This window comes from Schistocerca nitens, chromosome 6, assembly GCF_023898315.1.
Source record: "Schistocerca nitens isolate TAMUIC-IGC-003100 chromosome 6, iqSchNite1.1, whole genome shotgun sequence".
NCBI lineage: Eukaryota > Metazoa > Arthropoda > Insecta > Orthoptera > Acrididae > Schistocerca > Schistocerca nitens.
In genome coordinates this window covers 694666766-694693907 of record NC_064619.1, presented here as the reverse complement: position 1 = coordinate 694693907, position 27142 = coordinate 694666766, and the positions used below count along the sequence as shown (strand labels likewise).

The following is a 27142-nucleotide window of genomic DNA, read 5'->3' as shown; positions in this document are numbered from 1 at the left end:
CCATGGAGCAGGATCCTGCTTCTGTGCCCTGTATTAGTGACTCTTCACTGGTTGTCGCTCGGCCTCTGCCGAGGTGACACCCCTACATCTCTTCCTCACTGTGATTCACCTCCAGTGGAATGTTCTTGGCCTTCAGTCCCACTCGAAGATCCTCTTCAAGTTCTCACCACGGTTGCTTTTAGCATCATGGCGTCCCCTTGTACTCTGCCTTCAGTAAACGAAATTGCGCCATCATGAGTTTTGAGCTTTCACATTTCTTACCGATTCGTTTTGACTTTACCCCTGAGGTTGACGTTCCATCTCATGGGGGCATCATGCTGCTCATATGGGATGACGTTCATAGTCAACCCATCTCCTTGACTACCAATCTTCAAGCTGTTGCAGTTTGCCTTTTTCTTCCCCACCTGACTTTTCTCCTCTGTACTACGTATATATGTCCCTTCTTCATTCGCTGTCACCAGGGCAGACTTCCTTCAACTTGTTGGGAGCTACCTCCCCCATTTTTTGCTACTCTTTGACTTTAATGCACATCGTCCCCTTTGGAATTCTCCCAGGACCTGTCAGAGAGGTGCCCTCTTGGCTGACGTTCTTAACCGACTTCACCTATTCTGTCTTAACACTGGACCACCCACATTCCTTTCCGACTCCACACACACCTATTCCCAATTGGACCTATCCTTCTGCACTGCCCAGTTTGCTCATCGTCTTGAGTGGTCCATTCTTTCTGACACCTACTCGAGCGACCGTTTCCTGTATGCTATCCGTTTGCTGATTCCTACCCCATCTGTGTGCACGTCCACATGGCAACTTACTAAGGCTAACTGGCAGCTTTACTCCTCCTTGGCGACCTTCGAAGAACAAGATTTCCCCAGTTGTGATGACCAGGTGGAATATCCAAGGCATCCAGTGACGCAATTCGCAATGGAGACATGCTCCCTGCTTTTTTAACCACCACCCTATGATGGCAAACTGTATTCATTATAAACAGATGCGTGCAAAGTGTCGTCGTGTTCTTTGGGATAGCAAAAGAGATAGGTAGATTTCATTCAGTAGTTCTTCAGTTCCGTCCCTTCCTCTGTTGTGTGGCCAACCTCTGATGGCTCTCTGGCCATCTGGCCTGACAATAGCAGACGGTGTCATCATGGACCCTATTGCTATCTACACCTTGGGCTGCCATTTTGTGGAAGTTTTGAGTTCTTCCTACTATCACCCTGCCTTCCTCCATCAGAAACAACCGGAGGAGGCTCGGGCAATACCATTCTCTTCTCAGAATCATGAGTGCTACAATGCCATCTTTACTATGAGGGAGATAGATCATGCTCTCACTTCATCTCGATCCTATGCCCAGGACTAGACGATGTTCAGATTAAGATGCTGCGGCACCTTTCTCTTGTGGGCAAGCACTTTTTGCCTCATATGTGTGATCTCATCAGGGCAGAGGGAAAATTTCCCAGATGCTGGTGTGAAGCCACTGTCATACCCACACCTAAGGCTGGTAAGGACAAACACCTTCCTTCTAGCTATCACCAAATTTCTCTCACCAGCTGTGTTTGCAAGGCAATGGAACATATGATTCATGCCCAGCTGGTATGACAGCTAGTCTCGCAATTTACTAACCATTGCACAGTGTGGATTTCGAGTGTGCCATTCTGCAGTTGACCATCTCGTCACTTTGTCCACCCATGTCATGAATGGTTTTGTGCGGAAATCCCAGACTGTGGTCATGTTTTTCGGTTTGGAGAAAGCCGACAACACCTGCTGGAGGACTGGTATCCTCCGTACTCTCTACACACAAGGCTTCTGTGACCGCATGGCTGGTTTCCTTCAGGAATTTTTAAAAGACTATGCCTTGTAGGACACATTTATCCAGGAAAAATGTGTCTCAGGGTTCCGTCCTGCGCATCATCCTCTTTGCTATCCCCATTAACCCTATAATGCCGGGTCTCTTGCTGGGCATCTCCGGCTCCCTTATCATTGATGATTTTGCCATCTGTTGCAGTTCTCCAGAGAGCACTGATGAAATCGCTGTTTAGTGTCCCTAAAACATGAATCATCATCATCAAACTCTGGAACTGTTTCGTTAATGCTTTGGGAGTTGATCACCAGGATTTTTTTCTGTTTCATCTATGAGGACCACTACCTTGCACGTGACACTAATACTTTGGGCTTCCTGCAACTATATTATCTGCCCTTTTCTCTTTTTAAACAATCTCTCCACCCCCCACCCCCCACACACACGCACCCTTGGGTAGTAGCTGCTGATGAGTAGTGTATACCTGATCATTTTGGTGGACCCTGCAATTTTCAGCCCAGTGACGCAAGTCAAGGAAGTCACAGCTCAGTTTGTCACAGAACCCCGATGAACCCCTGTCAGTTATGGGGACAATGCTGCAACAAATTGTGAATGTGCAGAAATTCCATGAGCAAGGCTGGTCTTCGCAGCCCTTTCTGGCAGTCATTCGAATAATCGGAGCATGACCGTGGATCTCAAACAAAGGCATCGTTCATTCCAACATTCACCACAACCTGCAGTTGGTTGCAGCTTGATGCCTCATTGGTTGTCAGTCCAACCTCTTCAACATGCTGAATGTAAACAGAGTGCACAAGTTGATCCTTCTGTCCCTTGCTGTCATGCCCCTAAGTGGTACCACTGTTCGCCATACTTGTGAACTGTTAGTGATTAACAGACATCCAGCCTTTTGGCTTTGGTTCCCCTTGACACAGGACACAGCGTGTTTTCCAACAGATGAAATCCGTCTCAAAAACTTATTGGTTTCAGTTTTAGCGTCCATTGAAGACAGCACTTCAAACTAGTAGGTTCTGGGGAGGATGTGTGCAACACCCATAGTTCTCCCAGGTCCGTGCCTCCTCTGTACAGGGCCCCTAGAACTACAACTGACATGGCACTCTCAGTCAACTGGACACGTGGTGGTGGATTCTGTGCTTCCTGCAAAGAAGACAGCATCTGTTGGAGAGGATAGTACTTGAGATACCTCTGTTACTCTTGGCAGTTCACTCAATAAACCTATTAGGAGCTGCTTCCAATTACTTGACAGCAATCAGACCGATCTTTAGTTATTTACAAACAGCAACCAACTCATCTCCTGCCTGAAAGCAGCATAAGTAACAAAAGTCCAATTTCAAACAATGGAAACTCTAGGTAGAAATATCAACAATTTAGGAAAAGATAGATTGCTACTTACTATAAAGAAGACACTTAAACCAGTGAAACACACACACACACACACACACACACACACACACACACACACAAATAAGCACACCTCACACACACACATGACTGCCAACTCCAGCATCTCAGGCCAGAATGCCAATAATGAGTGTGTCTCTCTTTTACTGTTCAAGCTGTGGCCGAAAGCTTTATGTAAGTGTCTTCTAATTGTGCCTGCCTGCAACTTTACATGTCTTCTTTACAGTAAGTATCAGTCTGTCTTTTCCTATATTTTTGAAAAGTCCCGATGTTCACAGTGTACTCTTTTTTTCAGGAAGGTTAGAGTAGAGGCCGGCATGTCCATTATTAAATTTTACAATTGCTGTTTTAAAAGAGTATTGTCACACTGGACTCTCTGGACTTGTACTCACCATACTTGAGAGTTGTCTGTGTATTTTGTCTGTTGGAATTCTGTTAATTATCATGTTACTTAATGTGTGTGTTGTATCTTAGTTTGAAACAGAAAACTAGTCCAGTACTCAATCAGATGGATGTCACATTCTGTAAAGTGTAAAGAATTTCATCCAAATAAACAGTCTGACTAACAGTTTGTAGTACATCTTGCTAATGATTCAAATTTAGTAACATCCTTATCCAGAAGAAAGGCAGTGATTATTGTAGGATGGAATTTGCACTACCCTGAAACTACCATCTGTTATAACCTTTAATCACCAATAATTGCGTGGATATTCAAACACACTCACTTAGAAACAATAGCTGGTTACATGATAACAACTCAGTATCTCTCATTCGACTGCCGTGCCGTGACATACGGCCGGCGCCGTTCGTAGCTAGGTGGCGCTCCCGCGCTCAGCCGAGTTGCGGAGCGCCTCTATCGCCGTTTGCGCGTACTGTCGTGGCGGCACTGTTAAATGTTGTGGCACTGTCACAACACTTTCCCCCCTTGAAAATAAAAACACTCACTTCCTTGGAGACATGGACAGTGCGGAGACATCCATGGCCTCTTGTGAGGCCCCGAGAAGATCCCACGGAGAGACACGACAGTATGGTCGAAAATGTCCAGGACAGAAGCTCGTGCGTGGAATGTGCCTCCTGGACGAGATGATGGGTGAAAACTCTGGAGCAGCATCCATAAGTGTCGTGGACCTGGGGGTGTGCTCCAGTGAGATGGTTCCCGGAGAAGGTGGCGTCGCGACTGGGGCCGATTCCGGCGTACTCGGAAGCGGTAGTGACGTCGGCTGCATCAACACGTACGGTAGATCGGCAGCAGCGACAGGACTGGCTTCTCGGGCTGGTGTTCAACCCCGTTGAACAAAACCGATCACCTGACGCAGGACCGGGTCCCGCGCAGTAGCCGACGCGACCCGCGAACCTGTAAGTGGAAAACCCTCAACCACACGACGTTCTTCCTCATCAATGTGGAAACAGAGTAGTTCATCACGATCGAAAACCGGGTCGGGGCCCATCGGCAATCGCGACAATGCGTCAGCGTTGGCGTGCTGGGCCGTGGGGCGATAGTGAATCTCATAGTGAAAACGAGACAAGTATAAGGCCCAACGTTGCAGGCGGTGAGCTGCCTTATCCGGGAGTGACGCCGATGGGCTGAACAGAGATACCAGCGGCTTGTGGTCGGTGATGAGGTGAAACTTAGAACCATACAAAAAAACGCTGAACTTTTTTAGACCATAAATGATAGCGAGCGCCTCCTTTTCGATTTGAGAGTAACGCCGTTGCGCATCGTTGAGGGTCTTGGAAGCATAGGCGATGGGTCGTTCCGACCCATCCTCATACCGATGGGTGAGAACAGCCCCTAGGTCATACTGTGATGCATCAGTCGCCAGAACCAAGTGCTGACCCGGACGGAATGTGGCAAATGAGCCTTCAGGCGGACAAAAGCCTGCTCACACTCGTCGGACCAACAGAAAGGGACGTTTTTGCATAACAGCTGATGCAGAGGATGAGCTACCGCCGCTGCAGATGGAATGAACTTGTGATAATAAGCAATCTTTCCTAGAAACGCCTGAAGTTCTTTGACCATCGACGGCCGGGGTAGAGCGTTAATGACCGCAACGTGCTGACGGAGAGGACGTATACCCTCACGGGACAAGTGGAAACCAAGATACACAATGGAGGGTTGGAAGAACTGTGACTTGTCCAGATTGCACTTCAATCAAGCCGAATGCAAAACCCGAAACAGTGAACACAAATTGCGAAGGTGCTCCTCAGTGGAGGCCCCCGTGACAACAATGTCATCCAGATAGTTGATGCAGCTGTGAACGGAAGCCGTGAGCTGTTCCAAAAACCGCTGAAAAATGGCCGGCGCACTAGCGACGCCAAATGGTAACCGCTGGTACTGATACAACCCACAAGGAGTGTTGATAACGAGAAATTCCTTGGAAGAAGCATCCAATGGCAACTGATGGTACGCCTCCGATAAGTCAAGTTTGGAAAAGAACTGGCCCCCAGCGAGCTTGGTAAATAACTCCTCAGGACGGGGAAGAGGATAAGTGTCAATGAGGCTCTGAGCGTTGACGGTGGCTTTAAAATCACCACACAATCGCAGACTCCCGTTTGGTTTAGAAACCACCACGATTGGCGATGCCCATTCGCTGGAGGTAACAGGAAGGAGAATCCCTGAAGCTGTTAACCTGTCTATCTCAGCCTTGACAGGTGCACGCAACGCCACCGGAATAGGGCGTGCCCGGAAAAGCTTAGGGCGAGCTGTAGGTTTAAGAGTAATGTGGGCTTCAAAATCCTTGGCATGACCCAGCAGAGAACACAGACGAAAATTCAGAACACAATCCATCCAGCTGTTGATATGGAATATCATCAGATATGAGGTGCACATCATCATCAATGGAGAACCCGAACAACTGGAAAGCATCATAACCGAACAGGTTTTCAGTGCCCGCATGATCCACCACATAAAACGTGAGGGGCCTAACAACAGACTTGTAGGCAGTGGAAGCATCAAACTGGCCAATGATAGGAATTTTCTGTTTATTATAAGTACTCAGATTTCGTGTAACTGGAGACAAGGGAGGGGAGCCCAACTCCAAATACGTGCGAGAATTAATGAGAGTTACTGCAGAGCCAGTGTCCACTTGCATGCGAATGTCTTTATCCAGAACACGAACAGTAACAAACAACTTATTTGTTTGAGAAAGCACACAGTTAACATCCATGTCCGATGCCTCGTCCTCGTCGACAGGAACTTTAGGGGACTGACACACAGAAGCAATGTGGCCTTTTTTCCTACATGAATTACACGTGGCCCAACGTTTTGGACACGCGGCCCTGTCATGCTGTACGAAACAACGTGGACAAGAAGAAAGTGCGGAACGAACCTGCTTCTGTGGTTGCTGTTTTCGCTGCGAGCGTTGCGGCCCAACGCGACGTTGTTTACACGAGTGAACCGCCGCCACATCTTCGTTCTCCTGTGAAACAGGCAAATTGTCCATGTCGAAAGTTGACTGTACAGTGCCTACATCACACCACGCGTCTATTTGCGCGCCAGCAGTGTGAGACACTTCAAAGGATTGAGCGATGCTTAGAACTTTCGACAACGACGGGTTTGGCAGTTGTAGGGCATGTTGACGAACTTCTTTATCAGGAGCAAGCCGTAGAATAGCATCCCTAACCATTGAATCAGCATAAGACTCATGATGATTGTCCGTGACAAACTGACATTTCCTACTCAGACCGTGTAGTTCCGCCGCCCAAGCCCGGTAAGATTGATGGGGCTGTTTACTACACTGGTAGAACGCCACGCGGGCAGCAACGATGTGGGTGTTTTTGCGCTAATAGTTAGACAATAAGTCACACATTTCTTGGAAGGACAGGGAGGCAGGTTCCCGCAGAGGGGCTAACTGAGATAGCAGCTGATAGATCCGTGGGGAAATCCAAGATAGAAATAACGACTTACATATAGGAGCATCGACAATGCCGAAAGCCAAGAAGTGTTGCCGCAAACGCTTCTCGTAATCCTCCCAGTCTTCAGCGGCCTCATCGTAAGGAGGGAATGGAGGCGGAGAAGAGGAAGACAGACGATGAGTAAGCGACATTGACAACGCCTGAATAACAGCCGTCAGCTCTGTTTGTTGTTCAATGAGCGCTTGCATAAGCTGTTCCATGTTTGCAATCCACAACGCAGTGAAAATATCCCATCCTCATCGCCAAAAAGTGTTATAACCTTTAATCACCAATAATTGCATGGATATTCAAACACACTCACTTAGAAACAATAGCTGGTTACATGATAACAACTCAGTATCTCTCATTCGACTGCCGTGCCGTGACATGCTGCCAGCGCTGTTCATAGCTAGGTGGCGCTCCCGCGCTCAACCGAGTTACGGAGCGCCTCTATCGCCGTTTGCGCATACTGTCGTGGCGGCACTGTTAAATGTCGTGGCACTGTCACAACACCATCATAGCTAAGTAATTGATGATAGTAATTTGAATAGATTCAAAAATTCTAGGTGTTCAGTTCATACATATTTTCATTGTTATGGCTGACTATTAGGCATCTTACTGTATCATAAAGAAGCAGTAGTGTCACATCTGAATGGGGAACTCGAAACTTTCAGCACAGGACTGGAGCATGTAGAGGAACTATGAGTCAAATTTAAAAGGATAATTGACCATGCACTGGGTAGATATGTACCCAGTAGAACAGTTTATAATTGGTGGCACCCTACATGGGTCACAGTCACTTTAAATAAACTTCTAAAGAAATGGAAACTACTGCATAATAGGTGTGAAACGAAGAATAGGGTTATAGATAGGGAGATGCTGTATAAAAGGCATTTGGCTCTAAAGCGAGCAATGCCTGAAGCTTTCGATTACTACCAAAGCAGAATATTGTCAAATGATCTTTCAGAAAACCCAAAGAAATTCTGGTCATATATAAAGGTTGTTAGTGGCATCAATAGTTACTGTCCAGTCCGTAGTGAATAAGACAGGAACTGAAAGGGAGGGTAGCAAAGCAAAAACTAAAGTGCGTAACTCAGTTTTCAAATGTTCCTTTACAAAGGAAAAACCAGGAGAATTGCTGCAATTTAATCGTCTTACCAATGAAAAGATGAGTGAAAAAAGTATTGGTGTTATCGGTGTTGAGAAACAGGTGAAATAATTAAAATTGAACAAAGCTCCAGGGGCTGATGAATTCCTATCAGATTCTCTGCTGAATACAGGTATAAGGCTGAGTTAGTCCCTCTTCTAACTATAATCTATCGTAGATCCCTTGATCAAAACACTATGTGCAGTTCTTGGAAAAAAGCACAGGTAACACCCGTCTACAAGAAGGGTAGTACAAGTGATCCCCAAAACTACTGTCCAATATCCTTGACGCTGCAGAGTGAAAATCTCATTCTGGATCCTTGACATTGATTTGCTGTAGAATCTTAGAAATATTAGGAGTTCAAACACAATGGGGTATCTTGAACAGAATGACCTCCTCAAGGCCAGTTACCTTGAATTCTGAAAACATCGATCACGTGAAACCCAACTCGCACTTTTCTCACATGACATACTGAAAGCTTTGGATCAAGGCTTTCAGGTAGATGGAGTATGTGTTGATTGCCGAAAATAATTTGACTCAGTACCACACCTACACTTATTGTCATAAGTATGATCATATTAGGTATCAGGTGATATTTGTAACGGAATTTAGGACTTTTTGGTAGGGAGGACGCAACATGTTATCTTGGATGGAGAGTCATTGTCAGATGTATAAGTATCTTCAGGTGTACCACAGGGAATTGTGTTGATACCCTTACTGTTCATGTACGTTAATGATCTTGCAGACAATGTTGCTAGCAACTTTTTTCAGATTACACAGTTATGTGTAGGGAAGTACCGTCTCAATGAAGCAGCACAAATATTCAATCAGGTGTTTATAAGATTTCAAAGTAGCGTGAAGATTGGCATCTTGCTTTAAATGTTCAGAAATGTAAAACTGCGCTTTTCACAAAGTGAAAAAACATAATATTCAATGATTATAATCTCAGTGAGTCGCAGCTGGAATTGGCCAGCTAATACAAATACCTGGGTGTAACACTTTGTAGGGATATGAAATGGAATGAACACTTAGGCTCAGTTGTGGCTAAAGCCAGAGGTAGACTCCAGTTTATTGGATAAATGCAATCATTCAACAAAGCAGATTGCTTACAAATCACTTGTATGACCCATTCTGATATATTGCTACAGTGTGAGGAACCTGTACCAGATAGGACTAACAGTGGAGACTGAATGTATGCAGAGAAGAGAAGTGTGAATGGTTATAGGTTTGTTTGAGCCTTGGAAGGGCGTCTCAGAGATACTGAAGAAACTGAACTGGCAGACTCTTGAAGATAAACTATCCTAAGAAGGCCTACTTAAAAAGTTTCAAGAACCGGCTTTAAATGATGTTTCTACGAATATACAACCACCACCTACTTATCACTCACATAGGGATCATGATAATAGGGTGAGATTAATTACAGCACATGAAGAGGCGTTTAAGCAATCATTCTTCCAGCACTTAATACATAAATGGAACAGGAAGAAACCCTAATAATCGGTACAATGAGACATACCCTCTGCCGTGGGCATCATAGTGGTTTGCTGAGTATAGATGTAGATGTAGTTATCATATCTGCATGAAAAAAAAAGAGGAAAAAAAAAACTTTGAGATGTTTGTAGTGGTTAACTGGTGTGGGAAATGTGTTCTTGAAACACAAGATGTTAATAAACTACAATGCCAAAAGAAGAAATTAGTTAAACAAGGAATTTAAGGAATATACAGAATTAGAATAGCTATGCACCTACATACAGATTTTGTAAATAATAAATTTGTCAGACTTGTAATAAATTTAAAAGCAATAATATTTTAAAACCTTTACTTCATTAAATTCATTTGTTTTAGTTGTTCTTTGACACCCAGCAAGAAATGGATTGGGATGAGTTCCTTGCAACTGGTTGGCCTAGAATGAGACCGTTGTTGCTAATGAACAGCGGTATGTTCAAGCCACCAACAGCAGAATCGCCAGATTCATCTGACACACATGAAGAAATAGAGACTTTATCACAGGTAGGCAAATACAGCAAAATTCTTTGTACACTATTATGTCTGAAATGATTTATTGTTGCTATTTATAATATTTTCTTCAGTAACTTCAGTTGGAGATACTATGGAAACGTAAATCATCATGAAAAAGTTGGACCAAAAGTTCCAAGTGTTGATGTTTCAAGATGAGTCAGTGTTACTTCCTCCCACACACTTGTTGCTTAATGACTCTTGCCATTATACTAGAGAACTTTGGTCCTATTTGGAGGAGTGCTTACAGAATTCTTCCCATGAACCATCTGTGAATACAATAGAAATGAGAAAATAACAACATACCCTTCGCCACAAACCGTATGATGGCTTCTGGAGAAGAAATACAGATTTTCATAAATTACCAACAATCACATTCATTTTTACTTTTCTTGAATTTTAGGAATTTAATAGTGTCAAATTTATCATTGTATTTGCCTGGTGATGAATAGACCTTTCTTGTTGACAGCCTGAGAAGAGTAGACTGGTTTGAACCCGCTGTGGTTCCAGGGGGGGAGGGGAGTAGAATAGGCCCGAGGTATTCCTGCGTGTCGTAAGAGGTGACTAAAATGAGTCTCACATGTTTTGGCTTTTACATGATGGTCTTCTGTCAGGTTTGACATCCATATTTCTAAATTTTCCTGAAGAGCAAGCCAGTTGGGGAAGGGCACCTTTGTGCATTGAGATTTTTAGCCCACTTTCTTGTCATCACATTGCAGTCCCGCTCATTCTCCATCTCTTGGGTGAGGACACCTTCCTGTGTGCGTTTGCCACCATGCACTATGCAGTTTCGCTTTCTGCACTGACGATGACCATGGAATTCTTTGCAGCTCATGTCCAGCACAGTAGCCAGTCCGTTGTGGTGGGGCTGCCATGTACCCTGTTGGTTGTAGCCCCCTGACAACACAGATCACTCTGCTGATGTATGCACCGTTAACTTCCCATGTATGCCCTGGAGTAGATGCTCCATCTCCCTGGAGCATTTGGACCCCGGCAATGGCCATCCTGCTAGGTGTCCCTTGCTGAGGCTGGATGGCGCCCGTGGAGAGAGCCATTGGTTGGAGCGGATGGCATCAGGGTGGATGACATGCCGTGAAGCGTAGTACGTAATCTCTTGCTGGTGGTCCGCCGCCAGCAGTCTCCAAGCAGGAAAAGTCTAACTTCAGTGCTAAGAAATCTGACCCCAAATCGTTCCCCTCCCTGGCCACACTGTGGGAGGAATGCCAGGGTAAGGATGGCAGTGAAGCTTATTTGCCCAAGAGTTGATAGGGAATCTTTCATGTCCATGAAACCTCAGTTTTTTGTGGAGCATTTGGAGGACAAGTTTGGGGAGATGGAGGGCTTATCCAAAATGTGCTCTGGGTTACTCTTAATAAAAACAGCATCCTCTGCCCTGTCACGGGCATTACTCGCTTGTGATAAGTTGGGGGGATGTTTCTGTTACCATCACACCCCATAAGAGTTTAAATATGGTCCAGAGTATCATATTCCACAGAGACCTTCTTTTGCAGTCTGACAATGAGCGGCGTGCCAATTTAGAGCGGCGAGGTGTTCGTTTCATCCAGCACGTCCATCAGGGTCAGAGGGATAATTAGGTTGTCACCGAGTGCCTTCATCTTCGCCTTCAAGGGCGACACATTGCCCAAGAAGGTCAAGGTGATGGTCTACCTCTGTGACGTCAAGCCATATATCCCTCCCCCAATGCGGTGCTTAGAGTGCTGGAAGTTTGGCCATTTGTTTTCTCGCTGTATTTCCAGCATCACATGTCGAGATTGTGGACGTCCATCACATCCCAATACTCCATGTGCCCCACCTCCCATCTGTGTCAACTGCAGAGAGCATCATTCACCTTGCTTGCCAGACTGTAGGATTTTACGGAAAAAGAGGAAACTCGTGGAATAAAAGACCCTGGACCGACTGACCTACACTGAGACTAAGAGGAAATTTGAGCACCTACATCCTTTGGCTATGACCTCCTCTTACACCGCCCTACGAGAACAGTAGCCGCCCCATCAGTTCCTCGCATTCCTGTCACCTCTCAGAAGCAGAAGACTACACCTGCTCCCTTGATGGTGGGGGGGTTCCCTCTCTGTTACTCTTGCACCACCTACTTAAGGAGCAACACCCCCTCAACCATCGGGGATATCAGTCCCCACTTCTCAGCTGGAGAAGCATAAGTCTTCTTCGGCTCCTCTCGCTAGGAAGAGGTCCCTCAGGTCACTCCCTTCCCAGGTTTCTGCTAGTGGGAAAGATGACACCTGCCAGTGGCTGAAGAGCCCAAAAGCAGCTGGTCATAGGGCTTTATGCTCATCCTTAGTCTCAGAGACTGAATCAGTTAAGTCCTCCCAGCCAGGAAACCAAAGGAGAAGCAGGAGAAATCAAAAAAAGAAGGTCCCCAAAACCAAGGAAATTGCATTGGCACCCACAACACCACTACCTACAAGCTCTGCGTCTGCAGATGAGGTGAAGATTCTGCCATCCGCTGAGGACCTATATCTCGCCGGTTGCTCAGACACAATGGATATAGATACACTGCTGATGCAAAAAGTCAGTGGCAGCAGGTGACACTGAGGCGTAAACTGCCTCATTAAATGTTCCATGCCTTCCCAGTCTCACAATGACATCGTCCAGTGGAATTGTGGCGGTTTTTTCTGCTGCCTGGCTGAGCTATGGCAACTGTTAAGCTTTACACCTGCTTTTTGCATTGCCTTCCAGGAAACCTGGTTCCCGGCTATGTGGACCCCTGCCCTCTGTGACTATAAGGGATAGTACAGGAACCGTAGTGACTATAATTGTGTGTCAGGTGGAGTTTGCATTTATATCCTAAAGTCAGTCTGTAGTGAAACTGTACCCCTTCAAACTCCTCTTGAAGCTGTGGCTGTCAAAATAAGGATGCCACAGGAAATAACTGTCTGCAATGTATATCTTCCTCCAGATGGTGCAGTATCCCTGAATGTATTACCTGCACTGACTGATCAACTCCCTAAACCTTTCGTACTTTTGGGAGATTTTAACGCCCATAACCCCCTTGTGGGGTGGCCCCGTACTTACTGGCTGAGGCAGACATCTTATAACTTTACTGTCTTAGTTTGACCTTTGTCTCTTAAATACTGGGACTGACACACATTTCAGTGTGGCTCATGGTAGTTACTCGGCCATTGATTTATCAATTTGCAGGCCATGACTTCTCACATCTATCCACTGGAGAGCACATGACGACATGTGTGGTAGTGACCACTTCCCCATCTGCCCCGGTGTCAGGCCTACGGACACCTGCCCAGCTGGGCTTTAAACAAGGCAGACTGGGGAACTTTCACCTCCGCTGTCACTGTTGAATCTCCCCCACACAGTAACATCAATATGATGATTGAGCAGGTGGCTACAACTATTGTTTCTGTGGCAGAAAACACTATCCCATGCTCTTTAGGGTGCCCCGGGCGAAAGGCAGTTTCTTGGTGGTCGCCGGAAGTCACTGAAGCAATTAAGGAGTGTCAGTGAGCTCTACAGCAGCATAAGTGGCACCCTTCCCTGGAGCACCTCGTAGCCTTTAAATGGTTCCATGCCCGTGTTCGCCAACTTGTCAAACAACGGAAGCAGGAGTGTTGGGAGAAATATGTCTTGACCACTGTATGCCGTACGTCACCTACCCAAGTCTGGGTAAAGATCAAACGTGTTTTCGGGTACCATACCCCAACAGATGTTCCCAGTGTTAACATAAATGTTGTGTTATCTACTGATGCAAACGCGATTGCTGAGCACTTTGCTGTGCACTATGCTCAAGCCTTGCATTGGAGAATTACCCTCCGGCCTTTTGCACTCTCAAGTGGCGGCTGGAAGGGAAAGTCCTCTTGTTCACTACATGCCACAGTGAATCCTATAACGCTCCCTTTACAGAGTGGGAGCTCCTCAGTGCCCTTGCCCGTTGCCCCGACACAGGTCCTGGTCCAGATCGGATCCAGTCAGATGATTAAACATCTCTCATGTGATGACAAGCGACATCTCCTTGTAATCTTCAACTGGATCTGGTGCAATGGCGTTTTTCCATCGCAATGGCGGGAGAGCACCATCATTCTGGTGCTCAGACCCGGTAAAAACTCGCTTAATGTGGATAGCTATCGGCCCATCAGCCTCACCACCATTTTTTGTAAGCTGCTGGAATGTATGGTGTGTCGGCGGTTGGGGTGGGTCCTGGAGTTATGTGGTCTACTAACTATATGTCAGGGTGGCTTTAGCCAGGGTCGCTCTATCACTGATAATCATGTGTCCCTTATGTCTGCCATCTGAACATCCTTTTCCAGACACCAACACCTGGTTTCTGTCTTGTTTGATTTACGAAAAGTGTATGATACGACCTGGCATCATCATATCCTTGCCACATTATACGAATGAGGTCTCCGAGGCCTGCTCCCGATTTTTATTCAAAATTTCCTGTTGCTTCGAACTTCTTGTGTCCAAGTTGGTGCCTTCCATATTTCCCGCCGATATCCTGCAGAATGGGGTCCCGCAGGGCTCTGTATTGATTGTGTGTGTATTTTTAGTGGCCGTTAATGGTCTAGCAGCAGCTGTAGGGCCATCCATCTCACCTTCTCTGTTTGCAGACGGCTTCTGCATTTTGTACTGCTTCACCAGTACTGGTGTTGCTGAGTGGCACCTAAAGGGAGCCATCCACAAGGCACAGTCATGGGCTCTAGCCCACAGTTTCCAGTTTTCAGCTGCAAAGTCGTGTCTTACGCACTTCTGTCGGTGTCCTACCGTTCATCCGGAACCGGAACTTTACCTTAATGATGATCCACTCATTGTAGTGGAGACATATCAATTCTTAGGACTGGTTTTTGACACCCAATTGACTTGGCTTCCTTACTTTCATCAGCTTAAGCAGAAGTTTCAGGGAGAGCATAAGGGAACAATTGACAGGAATGGGGGAAAGAAATACAGTAGAAAAAGAATGGGTAGCTCTGAGGGATGAAGTAGTGAAGGCAGCAGAGGATCAAGTAGGTAAAAAGATGAGGGCTAATAGAAATCCTTGGGTAACAGAAGAAATATTGAATTTAATTGATGAAAGGAGAAAATATAAAAATGCAGTAAATGAAGCAGGCAAAAGGGAATACAAACGTCTCAAAAATGAGATCGACAGAAAGTGCAAAATGGCTAAGCAGGGATGGCTAGAGGACAAATGTAAGGATGTAGAGGCTTGTCTCACTAGGGGTAAGATAGATACTGCCTACAGGAAAATTAAAGAGACCTTTGGAGAGAAGAGAACCACTTGTATGAATATCAAGAGCTCAGATGGCAACCCAGTTCTAAGCAAAGAAGGGAAGGCAGAAAGGTGGAAGGAGTATATAGAGGGTTTATACAAGGGCGATGTACTTGAGGACAGTATTATGGAAATGGAAGAGGATGTAGATGAAGATGAAATGGGAGATAAGATACTGTGTGAAGAGTTTGACAGAGCAGTGAAAGACCTGAGTCGAAACAAGGCCCCAGGAGTAGACAACATTCCATTAGAACTACTGATGGCCTTGGGAGAGCCAGTCATGACAAAACTCTACCATCTGGTGAGCAAGATGTATGAGACAGGCGAAATACCCACAGACTTCAAGAAGAATATAATAATTCCAATCCCAAAGAAAGCAGGTGTTGACAGATGTGAAAATTACCAAACAATCAGTTTAATAAGTCACAGCTGCAAAATACTAACGCGAATTCTTTACAGACGAATGGAAAAACTGGTAGAAGTGGACCTCGGGGAAGATCAGTTTGGATTCCGTAGAAATGTTGGAACACGTGAGGCAATACTAACCTTACGACTTATCTTAGAAGAAAGATTAAGAAATGGCAAACCTATGTTTCTAGCATTTGTAGACTTAGAGAAAGCTTTTGACAATGTTAGCTGGAATACTCTCTTTCAAATTCTGAAGGTGGCAGGGGTAAAATACAGGGAGCAAAAGGCTATTTACAATTTGTACAGAAACCAGATGGCAGTTATAAGAGTCGAGGGGCATGAAAGGGAAGCAGTGGTTGGGAAAGGAGTGAGACAGGGTTGTAGCCTCTCCCCGATGTTATTCAATCTGTATATTGAGCAAGCAGTAAAGGAAACAAAAGAAAAATTCGGAGTAGGTATTAAAATTCATGGAGAAGAAGTAAAAACTTTGAGGTTCGCCGATGACATTGTAATTCTGTCAGAGACAGCAAAGGACTTGGAAGAGCAGTTGAACGGAATGGACAGTGTCTTGAAAGGAAGATATAAGATGAACATCAACAAAAGCAAAACGAGGATATTGGAATGTAGTCAAATTAAATCGGGTGATGCTGAGGGGATTAGATTAGGAAATGAGACACTTAAAGTAGTAAAGGAGTTTTGCTATTTAGGGAGTAAAATAACTGATGATGGTCGAAGTAGAGAGGATATAAAATGTAGACTGGCAATGGCAAGGAAATCGTTTCTGAAGAAGAGAAATTTGTTAACATCGAGTATAGATTTAAGTGTCAGGAAGTCGTTTCTGAAAGTATTTGTATGGAGTGTAGCCATGTATGGAAGTGAAACATGGATGATAACCAGTTTGGACAAGAAGAGAATAGAAGCTTTCGAAATGTGGTGCTACAGAAGAATGCTGAAGATAAGGTGGGTAGATCACGTAACTAATGAGGAGGTAATGAATAGGATTGGGGAGAAGAGAAGTTTGTGGCACAACTTGACTAGAAGAAGGGATCAGTTGGTAGGACATGTTTTGAGGCATCAAGGGATCACAAATTTAGCATTGGAGGGCAGCGTGGAGGGTAAAAATCGTAGAGGGAGACCAAGAGATGAATACACTAAGCAGATTCAGAAGGATGTAGGTTGCAGTAGGTACTGGGAGATGAAGAAGCTTGCACAGGATAGAGTAGCATGGAGAGCTGCATCAAACCAGTCTCAGGACTGAAGACCAGAACAACAACAACAAGGTGGTCAACAATTCTCTCCGCAGTGTCGTGTGATTGTTAGCCACGCATGCCATACGGAAATGAAACTCAGTGAAATACAAGTTATTAATTTTTTGAATATTCATTTTTACTTACAAATTTTCACATTAAATGTTGAAAGTGTCTTCCCTGTTGTTGAATAAACAATTCAATTCATCTAATCATGTTTCCAGACACAAGCTGTTAACATTTCTTCTGTAACGAAGCAGTGAATGTGGATATTGCAGTTTTCAATTCATTGATGAATTTTGGACGCTTTTTATAGACATTTGCTTTCACTGCACCCCAGAAGAAAAAGTCAAGTGGTGTTAGGTCAGGCAATCGTGGAGGCCAAAGTCCCTGTGAAATTACGCGATCACCAAAAACATCAGCAAGCAGTGACACTGAAATGCAAGCTGTGTGCGCGATTGCACCATCTTGTTGAAAATAACCATTCAGTATTTCACTTCACACAAGTTCTTCTAGGAATGGGTACAGAAAATCACTGCAGTATCATTGTGTGTTTATTGTTTCGTTGAAAAACCCAGGCAGGCGAACAATCATATGGCAAGTGCAGTTAACAATCATACGGCACTGTGGAGAGACTTTTTGAACACTCTGTATAAGCTACAGAATAATTCTGAACTATACCCAAATTACCATCTTTAAAACAAATGACGCCCCCCCTCTACCACACAACTTCTGTTACCGCAAACCCACAACAAAAATTAAAATCTCCGAAGGTTTGCAAACTATAGAGAACACAATAAAACTGACTGGTACAGAAAGAAACTCCAGAATACCTAAGAAGAAACTCTCCACTGCCTCTGAATGTTTGTGACTAACCTGAACTTGGACGCAAGCCAAGTATATCCAAGCAATCTTGATGCAGGAAATACAGAGTAGATGTTTCTTGGAGAATGAGATAATTACGGTGAGCTTCATTCCAAACTACCAGCACAGCATCACCAACATTGCATCTGAAATTAAAAGTTTTTTGTGGCAGAATACACAGTAATTTTAACACACAGAACTGTTACACCACTCCACACTAAATTAAAGTATCCTTACAAAAGTTCAAGCTTACATACTGATTTACATATACTATTGAGGGAAAATCAAACAATGGAAGGTCCACGATGGGATAAAAACAACTGACTGGAAAGACAGACAAGAATATATTTAGTCAAACAACTATAGCAACAGTGGGGAAGCATCAAGTGCTTGTCTTCTTAAATACAAACTTGCAAAAATACGATACAGTTCCTATCTGAAAGGCAACACCGGTAGTGGCTACAATGTTTACAGGCCAATAGATTATCAATGGGGGCAATTAAATGTGAAATAAAAAGGGTAAACAACTATACTTACGATACAATACTTATTTTTCCTTGTTGGATTAACGAACTAGCACTGCGAGTCTGAAAGCAAATAAAGGAAAAAATTGAAAAATCTCGTACAAAAATACAAAGTAACTGATATTAACCCTTTGACTGCTCGACATGTGCTCTCTGCATTCTGTGGTGAGCAAAGCTTTGTTGTTGAAAAAAAATTCAATAAAGGACTGAATTTCTTTTCGTTATTTGTCATAGCCATTTTAACCATTTTTTGCATTGTTTGTAATATTGCACTAGCTTCTTTAACCCATCTACGTTGAAGTCCTGCCTGGGAACTGAATCAGTTGACAACAACGGTCTTGAGTTTCTTGTCACCCTTCAAGCCATTGTCAGCCAAGCCAGTGTTTTCAGTGATGGGTCGTGTGTGATGACTGTAGAATGGGTAGTTGAAAACTTCCGTGATAGCCATCAAAGTTTGACAAGTAAGGAGGTTACTCTCTCTCTCTCTCTCTCTCTCTCTCTCTCTCTCTCTCTCTCTCTCTCTCTCTCTCCCCCCCCCCCTCCCACTCCCCCCCCCCTCTCTCTCTCTCTCTCTCTCTCTCTCTCTCTCTCTCTCTCATTGCCAGCTGTTATTTTGATTCCACATTGATATCGGATGTTTCATCTCTTCACCTGTGAGAAAGTGGGAAAAAAATCCTCCCCATCTTGTCGACAGTGGTCTAAAATTGCTCATCTGCTTGACATTCTGTGCTTTTTGTTTTGCACACTAACTATATTCGGTACCTCTATTGCATACAATTTGCAATACCTGAGGTTTTGTGTAAGAGTTGCGTAGAGAGCAATGTGTTAAAAATTAGGAAATTGCCAGAGCACCAGTGAGGAATTATGAATGAAAACTTGTTGAACAAATACGTCGACCTGGGTACTGCACATGGCTTTCAAAGCCATTGTTGTTCACTTTCATCTACAGTCAAAACTACTGAATCAAAACGATAACTTTTATGGCTGCATAAGCAATCAGTAGACGTCACTGCTCTTTTATGTATGTATTTATTTATTTATTTCTTTATTTATTTACACGTCAAGTTCTGTAGGACCAAATTGAGAGGCAAATCTCAAAGGTCATGGAAAGTGTCAGTACATGAAATCACAACTTAAAAGGAGTAACAGATAAAAATAAAGGAATAACAGATAAAAATAAATGTTTATGAACCCAAAAAAAGTCAAGCCATAAGTTTAAGTAAACACAATTAAAAATACAAGACTCAGCTTAATTTTTCAAAGAACTGTGCGACAGAATAGAGGGAGTGACCTATGAGGAAACTCTTCAGCTTTAATTTGAAAGCGTGTGGATTACTGCTAAGATTTTTTGATTCTTGTGGTAGCTTATTGAAAATGGATGCAGCAGTATACTGCACACCTTTCTGCGCAAGAGTTAAGGATTACCGGTCCAAATCCAGGTTTGATTTCTGCCTAGTACTAACTGAGTGAAAGTTGCTTATTCTTGGGAATAAGCTAATATTGTTAACAAGAAATGACAGTAAGGAATATATATATTGAGAGGCCAATGTCAAAATACCCAGACTCGTGAACAGGGGTTGACAAGAGGTTCGTGAACTTCACCACTTATAGCCCGAACTGCCTATTTCTGAGCCAAAAATATCTTTTTAGAATGGGAAGAGTTACCCCAAAATATAATACCATACGACATCAGACCCATTTGAATAGTAAAAATGGCAGCATTAAGTCTTTGAACAAGATCCTGAACACGGGCTGTCCATGACAGTTTACTCTCTATCTGAACACCTAGAAATTTGAACTGTTCTAATCATATGCCCATTCTGTGAAATTAAAACGTCAGGTTTTGTTGAATTTAGTGTTAGAAACTGTAAAAACTGAGTCTTACTGTGATTTAGTGTTAGTTTATTTTCTACAAGCCATCAACTTATGTCATGAATTGCACTATTTGAAACCAAGCCAATGTTGCACACAACATCCTTTACTACCAAGCTAGTGTCATCAGCAAACAGAACTATTTTGGAGGCCAATGTCAAAATACCCAGGCTCGTGAACAGGGGTTTTAGAGTTACCCCTAATACTAGAGGGCACATCATTTATATAAATAAGGAACAGGAGTGGCCCCAACACTGTTCCCTGGGGCACCCCCCATTTGACCGTACCCCACACAAACCCCACATCACAGCCATTCTCAACACGGTCAATAATGAGCTTTTGTTGTCTCTTGCTAAAGTAAGAGGTGAACCAGTTGTGAGCTACTCCCCGTATTCCGTAATGGTCCAACTTCTGGAGCAATATTTTGTGATAACACAATCAAACGCCTTAGTTAAATAAAAAAATATGCCTAGTGTTTGAAACTTTTTGTTTAACCCATCCAGTACCTCACAGAAAAAAAATAGAATATAGCATTTTCAGTTGTTTAACAACTTCTAAAGCTGAACTGTACATTTGATAGCAACTTGTGTGATATAAAATGATCAATTATTCTTATGTAAACAGCCTTTTTGATAACTTCAGCAAACTCTGATGGCATAGAAATAGGTCTAAAATTGTCTGTATTATCCCTTTCTTCCTTTTTGTAAAGCAGCTTTAATACTGAGTACTTTAATCGTTCAGGAAACTGGCCATTCCTAAAGGAAAAATTACAAATGTGGCTAAATACGTGGCTAACATGTGCAGCACAGTATTTTAATATTCTGCTATGAACTCCATCATATCCATGAGGGTCCTTAGTCTTTAGTGATTTAATTATTGACTCAATCTCCCCTTGTTTATACCACAGAGGAGCATTTCAGACACCAATCTTGGAAAGGCATTTGCCAAGAGAGTTACACAATTACTTGTAGAAACTAAAGTTTTATTTAATTCACCAGCAATGGTCAGAAAATTATTTTTAAATGTTGTACATATATCTGATTTATCAGTAACAGAAATATTTTTACTACGAACTGACTATATCATTGACCTTGTGCTGCTGACCAGACACTTCTTTCACAACTGACCATATGGTTTCAATTTTATCCTGTGAATTAGCTATTCTATTTGCATACCACGTACTTTTTGCCTTCTTAATAAAATTTTTAAGCACCTTACAGTACTGTTTGTAATGGGCTACTGTAGTTTGTGACTACTTCTAACATTTTGATATAATTCCCGCTTTGTTCTACATGATACCCTTAAGCCACTAGTTAGCCAGCCAGGCTGTCTTTTAGTGTTAGTTCCCTGTTTCGAATGTTCTAATGGGGAAAGCAACTCTCAAAGAGCATGAGATGTGTGTTAAGGAAAGCATTATATTTGTCATCTATGTTATCAGCACTTAAGTACCTTGCCTATACTCTATTGCTGTTGGATCAACTTTCCTACGAAATTTGTAATTATATGTGACATTTGTACAAAAGCCTTTTAGTGTTAAAATTTGTGCATCATGATCTGAAAGGCCATTTACCCTTTTTCTAACAGAATGGCCATTTAGTAATGAAGAATGAATAAAAATATTGCCTATGGTTATGCTGTTGTTCCCCTGCACCCTAGTGGGAACAAACATAATCTGATTCAGATCATATGGATTGAAAAGATCTACCAACATCCTTTTTCTTGCACCATCATATACGAAAGTAATATTGAAGTCACCACATATAACTAATTTCTGGTACTTCCTATACAGTGAATCAAGAGCACTCTCTAGCTTGAGCAGAAATGCAACATCATTTAAATATAAGAAAATAGTCCTTACTTTGTGAATATGCCTCATAAGATATTATGTGAGTATAGTTCAATTCTTTTATCTTGGCGGTTCGCGCATGCCCGCCCAGACACGGGAGATTGCTGCATTGCTAGTTGTACGCGCCAAGAGAAGCAGCGCCATATTATATTTCGCAAACTTACGTTTATGGGGGATCGCGCAGTTTATGAAGTAAAGCCACCATGGCCGCATTAATCCTTTCGCTGCTACAGAGACGTGCCGCCACATTCCGCGATGTGCGCGATTTTGTCATCATTGCACTGCTCGCCTGTGCAGACACATGGTGTTTCGACTGCTTTGACACAGTTTATCATTCGATTTCACAAAACTGATTGGCCCAAAAATTTGATTTTTACACATCTTCTTGACTGATACCTTCCCCCCCCCCCTCCGCCCGCCCCCCCTCCCCCCCCCCTATTAATGACTTAATTTTGTTTCGAAGTTCTTGTGCAGCATTAGATCTAGTAAACCATTGCACGAAATTTTGAAGAGTTTGCAGAGGTAAAAGTCCATAGCGTATACTTTCCGTATGGTCAATTTTAGTTTCCACTAGAAATTTCAAAAAATTACATTCAAACGAATAAAATTCATGAAGTAAGACACTTTGATATTGTTTTTAAACAAAGAAAATGGTAAGCACCGAGCAAGGTTTGAACTCGGGACCTTTCGCTGAGCAGCCACACACTTTACCACTACGCCACCGCTGCTTGTCGTTCAATGTACCTCCCGGAGGACGTTAAACTATCACGCAAAATACTGACAAACACTGTTGGTATGACTATGAATTACTCACGTTTCATCAATGTACAATAGGAAATAAACAGTTACCGCTGTTCTTTATTGCGAAAAAGCGGTTAGTGAGAATGATACAAACACCTTTCCTTGCTATCGCCTGAATTAGGAGGCTTATTGCTTGTTTGGTTTATTTAATTAATAGAATATGAAGCAATTGGTATAAAGAATGCTTCTTCCAAACTTTCTATAAAAGTAAGTCTTCTATCAAGACACTGCTTTTGTTCAATTACTTTATTTATGACTGAACATTTCTAAAACTGAAGACACCCGTCCGTGCTCTGCACTGCAGTCGAGCTCTGGCAACATCATTCTCTGTTCATTGGCTGACTGTGTTTTGTGACGTCAGATGCGCAGAATGAAACTAAACTTGGCTGCCATCATAAATGACACGCACTTTAGTACCAGAGACATTGTAGCTATTATTTCAGCATGAGATGTACATTTCCTCACAACAGTAATGCTCAGTGAACCTGCGTAATGATTTCTTGAATGCTTTACTTTCACCATATGAAGACTGTTTGAGCATTTCAAATTCCACATTTAATGCTTTTTTTGGCCTTCAAATTCTTCCTACAAGGAGGGGGGGGGGGGGGTGTAGCAGTGTACATCTACCCCAGCTCACATGTTGTGGGAATCATTATCTACAAACTTCATCCCTCTGCACTTCCTTCAGCTGTGCTCGTCCTGTATCTTCTTTTATTGATATGTTCAGTTCACTGTTATCTTTATTACACTAGAAAATTCCGGGACTCAGAAATAAAGTTGATGAACTACTCATTTGTATTCATGAAGTGAATTCATCTAACCAAATTGGCATAATCTGCCTCTCTGAACATCAAGTGACCACTGGTATAGATATGTTAGACATTTCAGGATTTAAGCTATCTTCCTACTTCTGCAGAGTAGATATGGATGGAGGAGGGGTTGCCACATTTATTAAAAACTTCCATAAATTCAGGAACATTGACATTAATAAATTCTGTTTAGAGCAGCATCTAGAAGCATGTGCAACAGAAGTTGAGTTCCATAACAGATCCTAAATAATAATAACTATTTACCGAGCACCTGCAGGAAATTATAATCTATTCATAAATCATCTAGAAGCTCTTTTGAGTTATTTAACAGGAAGAAACAAAGAAATTTTGATTGCTGGTGACTTTAATACAAATTTTCTAATGCAATCTTCCAGTAAACATTTACTGCAGTTAGTAATGTTGTCTTTCAATCTAACTCTCACTGTAAACTTTCCAACTAGGATCACTAAATCCTCAAGGACAGCCATTGATAACGTATTTATAGACAAATCAAAGGAACAAAATCATGTCATAAAACCTGTACTAAATGGACTATCAGATCATGACATGCAGCTCCTTGTTTTAGATGTAAATTCTAAGCAGATTATAAATACTGCTAAATCTGAGTACAGGAGAGCAGTCAATCAACCAAAAATTGAGTGTTTTAGAAAACTACTCAGGCATGAACTGGAAAGATGTTATAGTGCTCATGACATGAATGAAATGTATAACACATTCATGAACAATGTTAGTACCATGTTCGAAAACTGTTTTCCTCTAAAAGTTACTCAAATTAAACAGAAGTCTATAATAAAACCATGGATTACACAAGGAATAATGATTTCCTGTAAGACAAAAAGGAAAATGTATCTGTCAATCAAGAATAGCTCCTATGCTGATGATTTAGCTCCTATGCTGATGATTTAGCTGAATACAAGGAATCCTGTAAAATATTAAAAAAAGTAATTCGGACATCTAAACAAGTGCACTAAGAGAAGAGGATAGCAATGTCAGGGAACAAAATAAAAACAATATGGGATATAGTGAAAGAGGAGACTGGTAGAACCAGAAAGGAACAGGAGCAAATAGCATTAGTAACCGATGGGCATAGTGTGGCAAAACTATTTAACAAGTACTTCATATCCGTTACTGATAGAATGGGATTGTCAGGATCAGTAAATAATGCCCTTGAATATATGAAACTAGCCTTTAGAAATAGCTTCAGGTACGTGAATATGTCACTCATTTCACCAAAAGAAATAACGTCTTTAATAAAATCTTTAAAAACAAAGCATTCTAGTGGTTACGATGAAATATCAGCAAAGTTAATCAAGGCATGTTCTTGTTAGTTTAGTACAATTCTAAGTTACTTTTGTAACCAATCAGTTATAACTGGGACATTTCCTGACTGGCTAAAATATGCGGATGTTAAGCCTCTATTCAAGAAAGGGGATAGAGAGATACCATCAAACTACAGACCGATTTCACTTTTGCCAGCATTATCAAAAATTTTAGAAAAAGTAATGTACAGGCAGCTTCTCAACCATCTGACCACAAATAACATATTATCAGGAACAGAGTTTGGATTTCTGAAGGGTTCTGATATAGAGAAGGCTATTTACACCTACAGTGAAAATGTACTTAATCCATTAAATAACAAATTACAAGCAGCAGGTATTTTCTGTGATTTGTCGAAGGCATTTGATTGTGTGAACCACAACATCCTTTTAAATAAATTAGAATTCTATGGTGTCATGGGCAGTGCTGCAAAATGGTTCAAGTCATACCTCGCTAACAGGAAACAAAGGGTGTCTGTGCAAGGGACTAGTGCATTAAGTCATCAGTCGTCATCAGAATGGGAAGAAATTACATGTAGTGTCCCACAAGGATCCATCTTAGGCCATTGCTTTTTCTGGTGTACATTAAAGATCACTCATCAGTTACTCTGTCAGAAGCAGAGTTCATTTTGTTTGCAAGTGTCACAAGTATTGCAATAAATAGTATGTTGAATGTAGTCCTAGAAAGATCTGCTAATGATATTTTCATGGATATTAATAAATGGTTTAAAGCCAACTCACTGGCATTAAACTTCAAAAAGACTCACTATAAGCAATTCAGAACCTGTAAGAGGTTTCCACCCAGCATATGCATAAAGTATGAAGAAGAGCAGATAGAAGAGGTTGACAGTCTTAAATTCCGGGAATTACAACTTGATAACAAATTCAGTTGGGAGGAGCCCACCACAGAACTGCAGAAACGCCTTAACAAATCTGTATTTGCAGTTCGAGTGTTAGCGGATATAGGCAACATAAAAATGAAAAAGCTTGCATACTTTGCCTACTTTCATTCCAAAATGTCATATGGTATAATATTTTTGGGTAACTCTTCAAGTCAAACAAAAGTTTTCAGAGTCCAAAAGCGTTTAATACGTATTATTTGTGGAGTAAATTCACGGATGTCCTGTAGAAACCTCTTCAAAGAACTGGGTATACTAACTACTGCCTCTCAGTATATTTACTCCTTAATGAAAGTTGTCCTAAATAATATATTTCTTTTTCCAACAAGCAGCTCAGTTCATACATACAATATCAGGAACAAAAATGATCTGCACAAGGACTTAAAAGCACTTACTGTAGTTAAAAAAGGGGTCCACTACTCAGGAACACTCATCTTCAATAATTTGCCAGCAAACATAAAAAATTTAGTTACAAATAAAGATCAGTTTAAAAGGAGACTGAAAGACTTGCTAGTGACAAACTCCTCCTACTCCATTGATGAATTTTTTAATAGAGACAAATGATGTATTGTATATACTCATACTATTAGTATTGTTATTTCAGCTTAAAGAAAAAAATGATGTATGTACTCATACTATTAGTATTGTTACTTCGGCTTAAAAATCCATGTTCCACATCCATGAGGATTTACTCAGCACGGATCTAATCTAATCACTGTTCTTTGTAAGTAATTTCTTGTGGCAGTGTCACAGCTGTTGATTGAACTGTATCTTTGAGTTGGAAAACTCCTCCTAGTTTGTTGATTATGTGGATAAAGGGACTAATAATCATTCCATTCAGTCCCTTGAAAACCTTCCATATATTTAATTCTTCCCATAGTAATTTACACAGTGTGTGCACTATAACTTTTCACATGAAACTTCCTGGTACATTGAAAGTATTTTAAAGTATGTGTTGGTCTGTGAATCAAGCCGATGACCTTTGTTGTGAAGGCAGGTTTGAACTTCACTTG

The 27142-nt window shown here is 42.2% G+C and overlaps 1 protein-coding gene across 2 annotated transcripts in view; it reads left to right on the top strand.

The window, feature by feature from the left end:
* LOC126263201 (glucosidase 2 subunit beta) overlaps positions 1–27142 on the top strand; it is a 196740-nt gene that overhangs the window by 98167 nt on the left and 71431 nt on the right. For both annotated transcript variants that reach the window (XM_049960264.1, XM_049960263.1), the window contains exon 6: positions 10098–10262. In XM_049960264.1, the coding sequence (XP_049816221.1) occupies positions 10098–10262 (165 nt within the window). The remainder of the gene's footprint in view (positions 1–10097; positions 10263–27142) is intronic.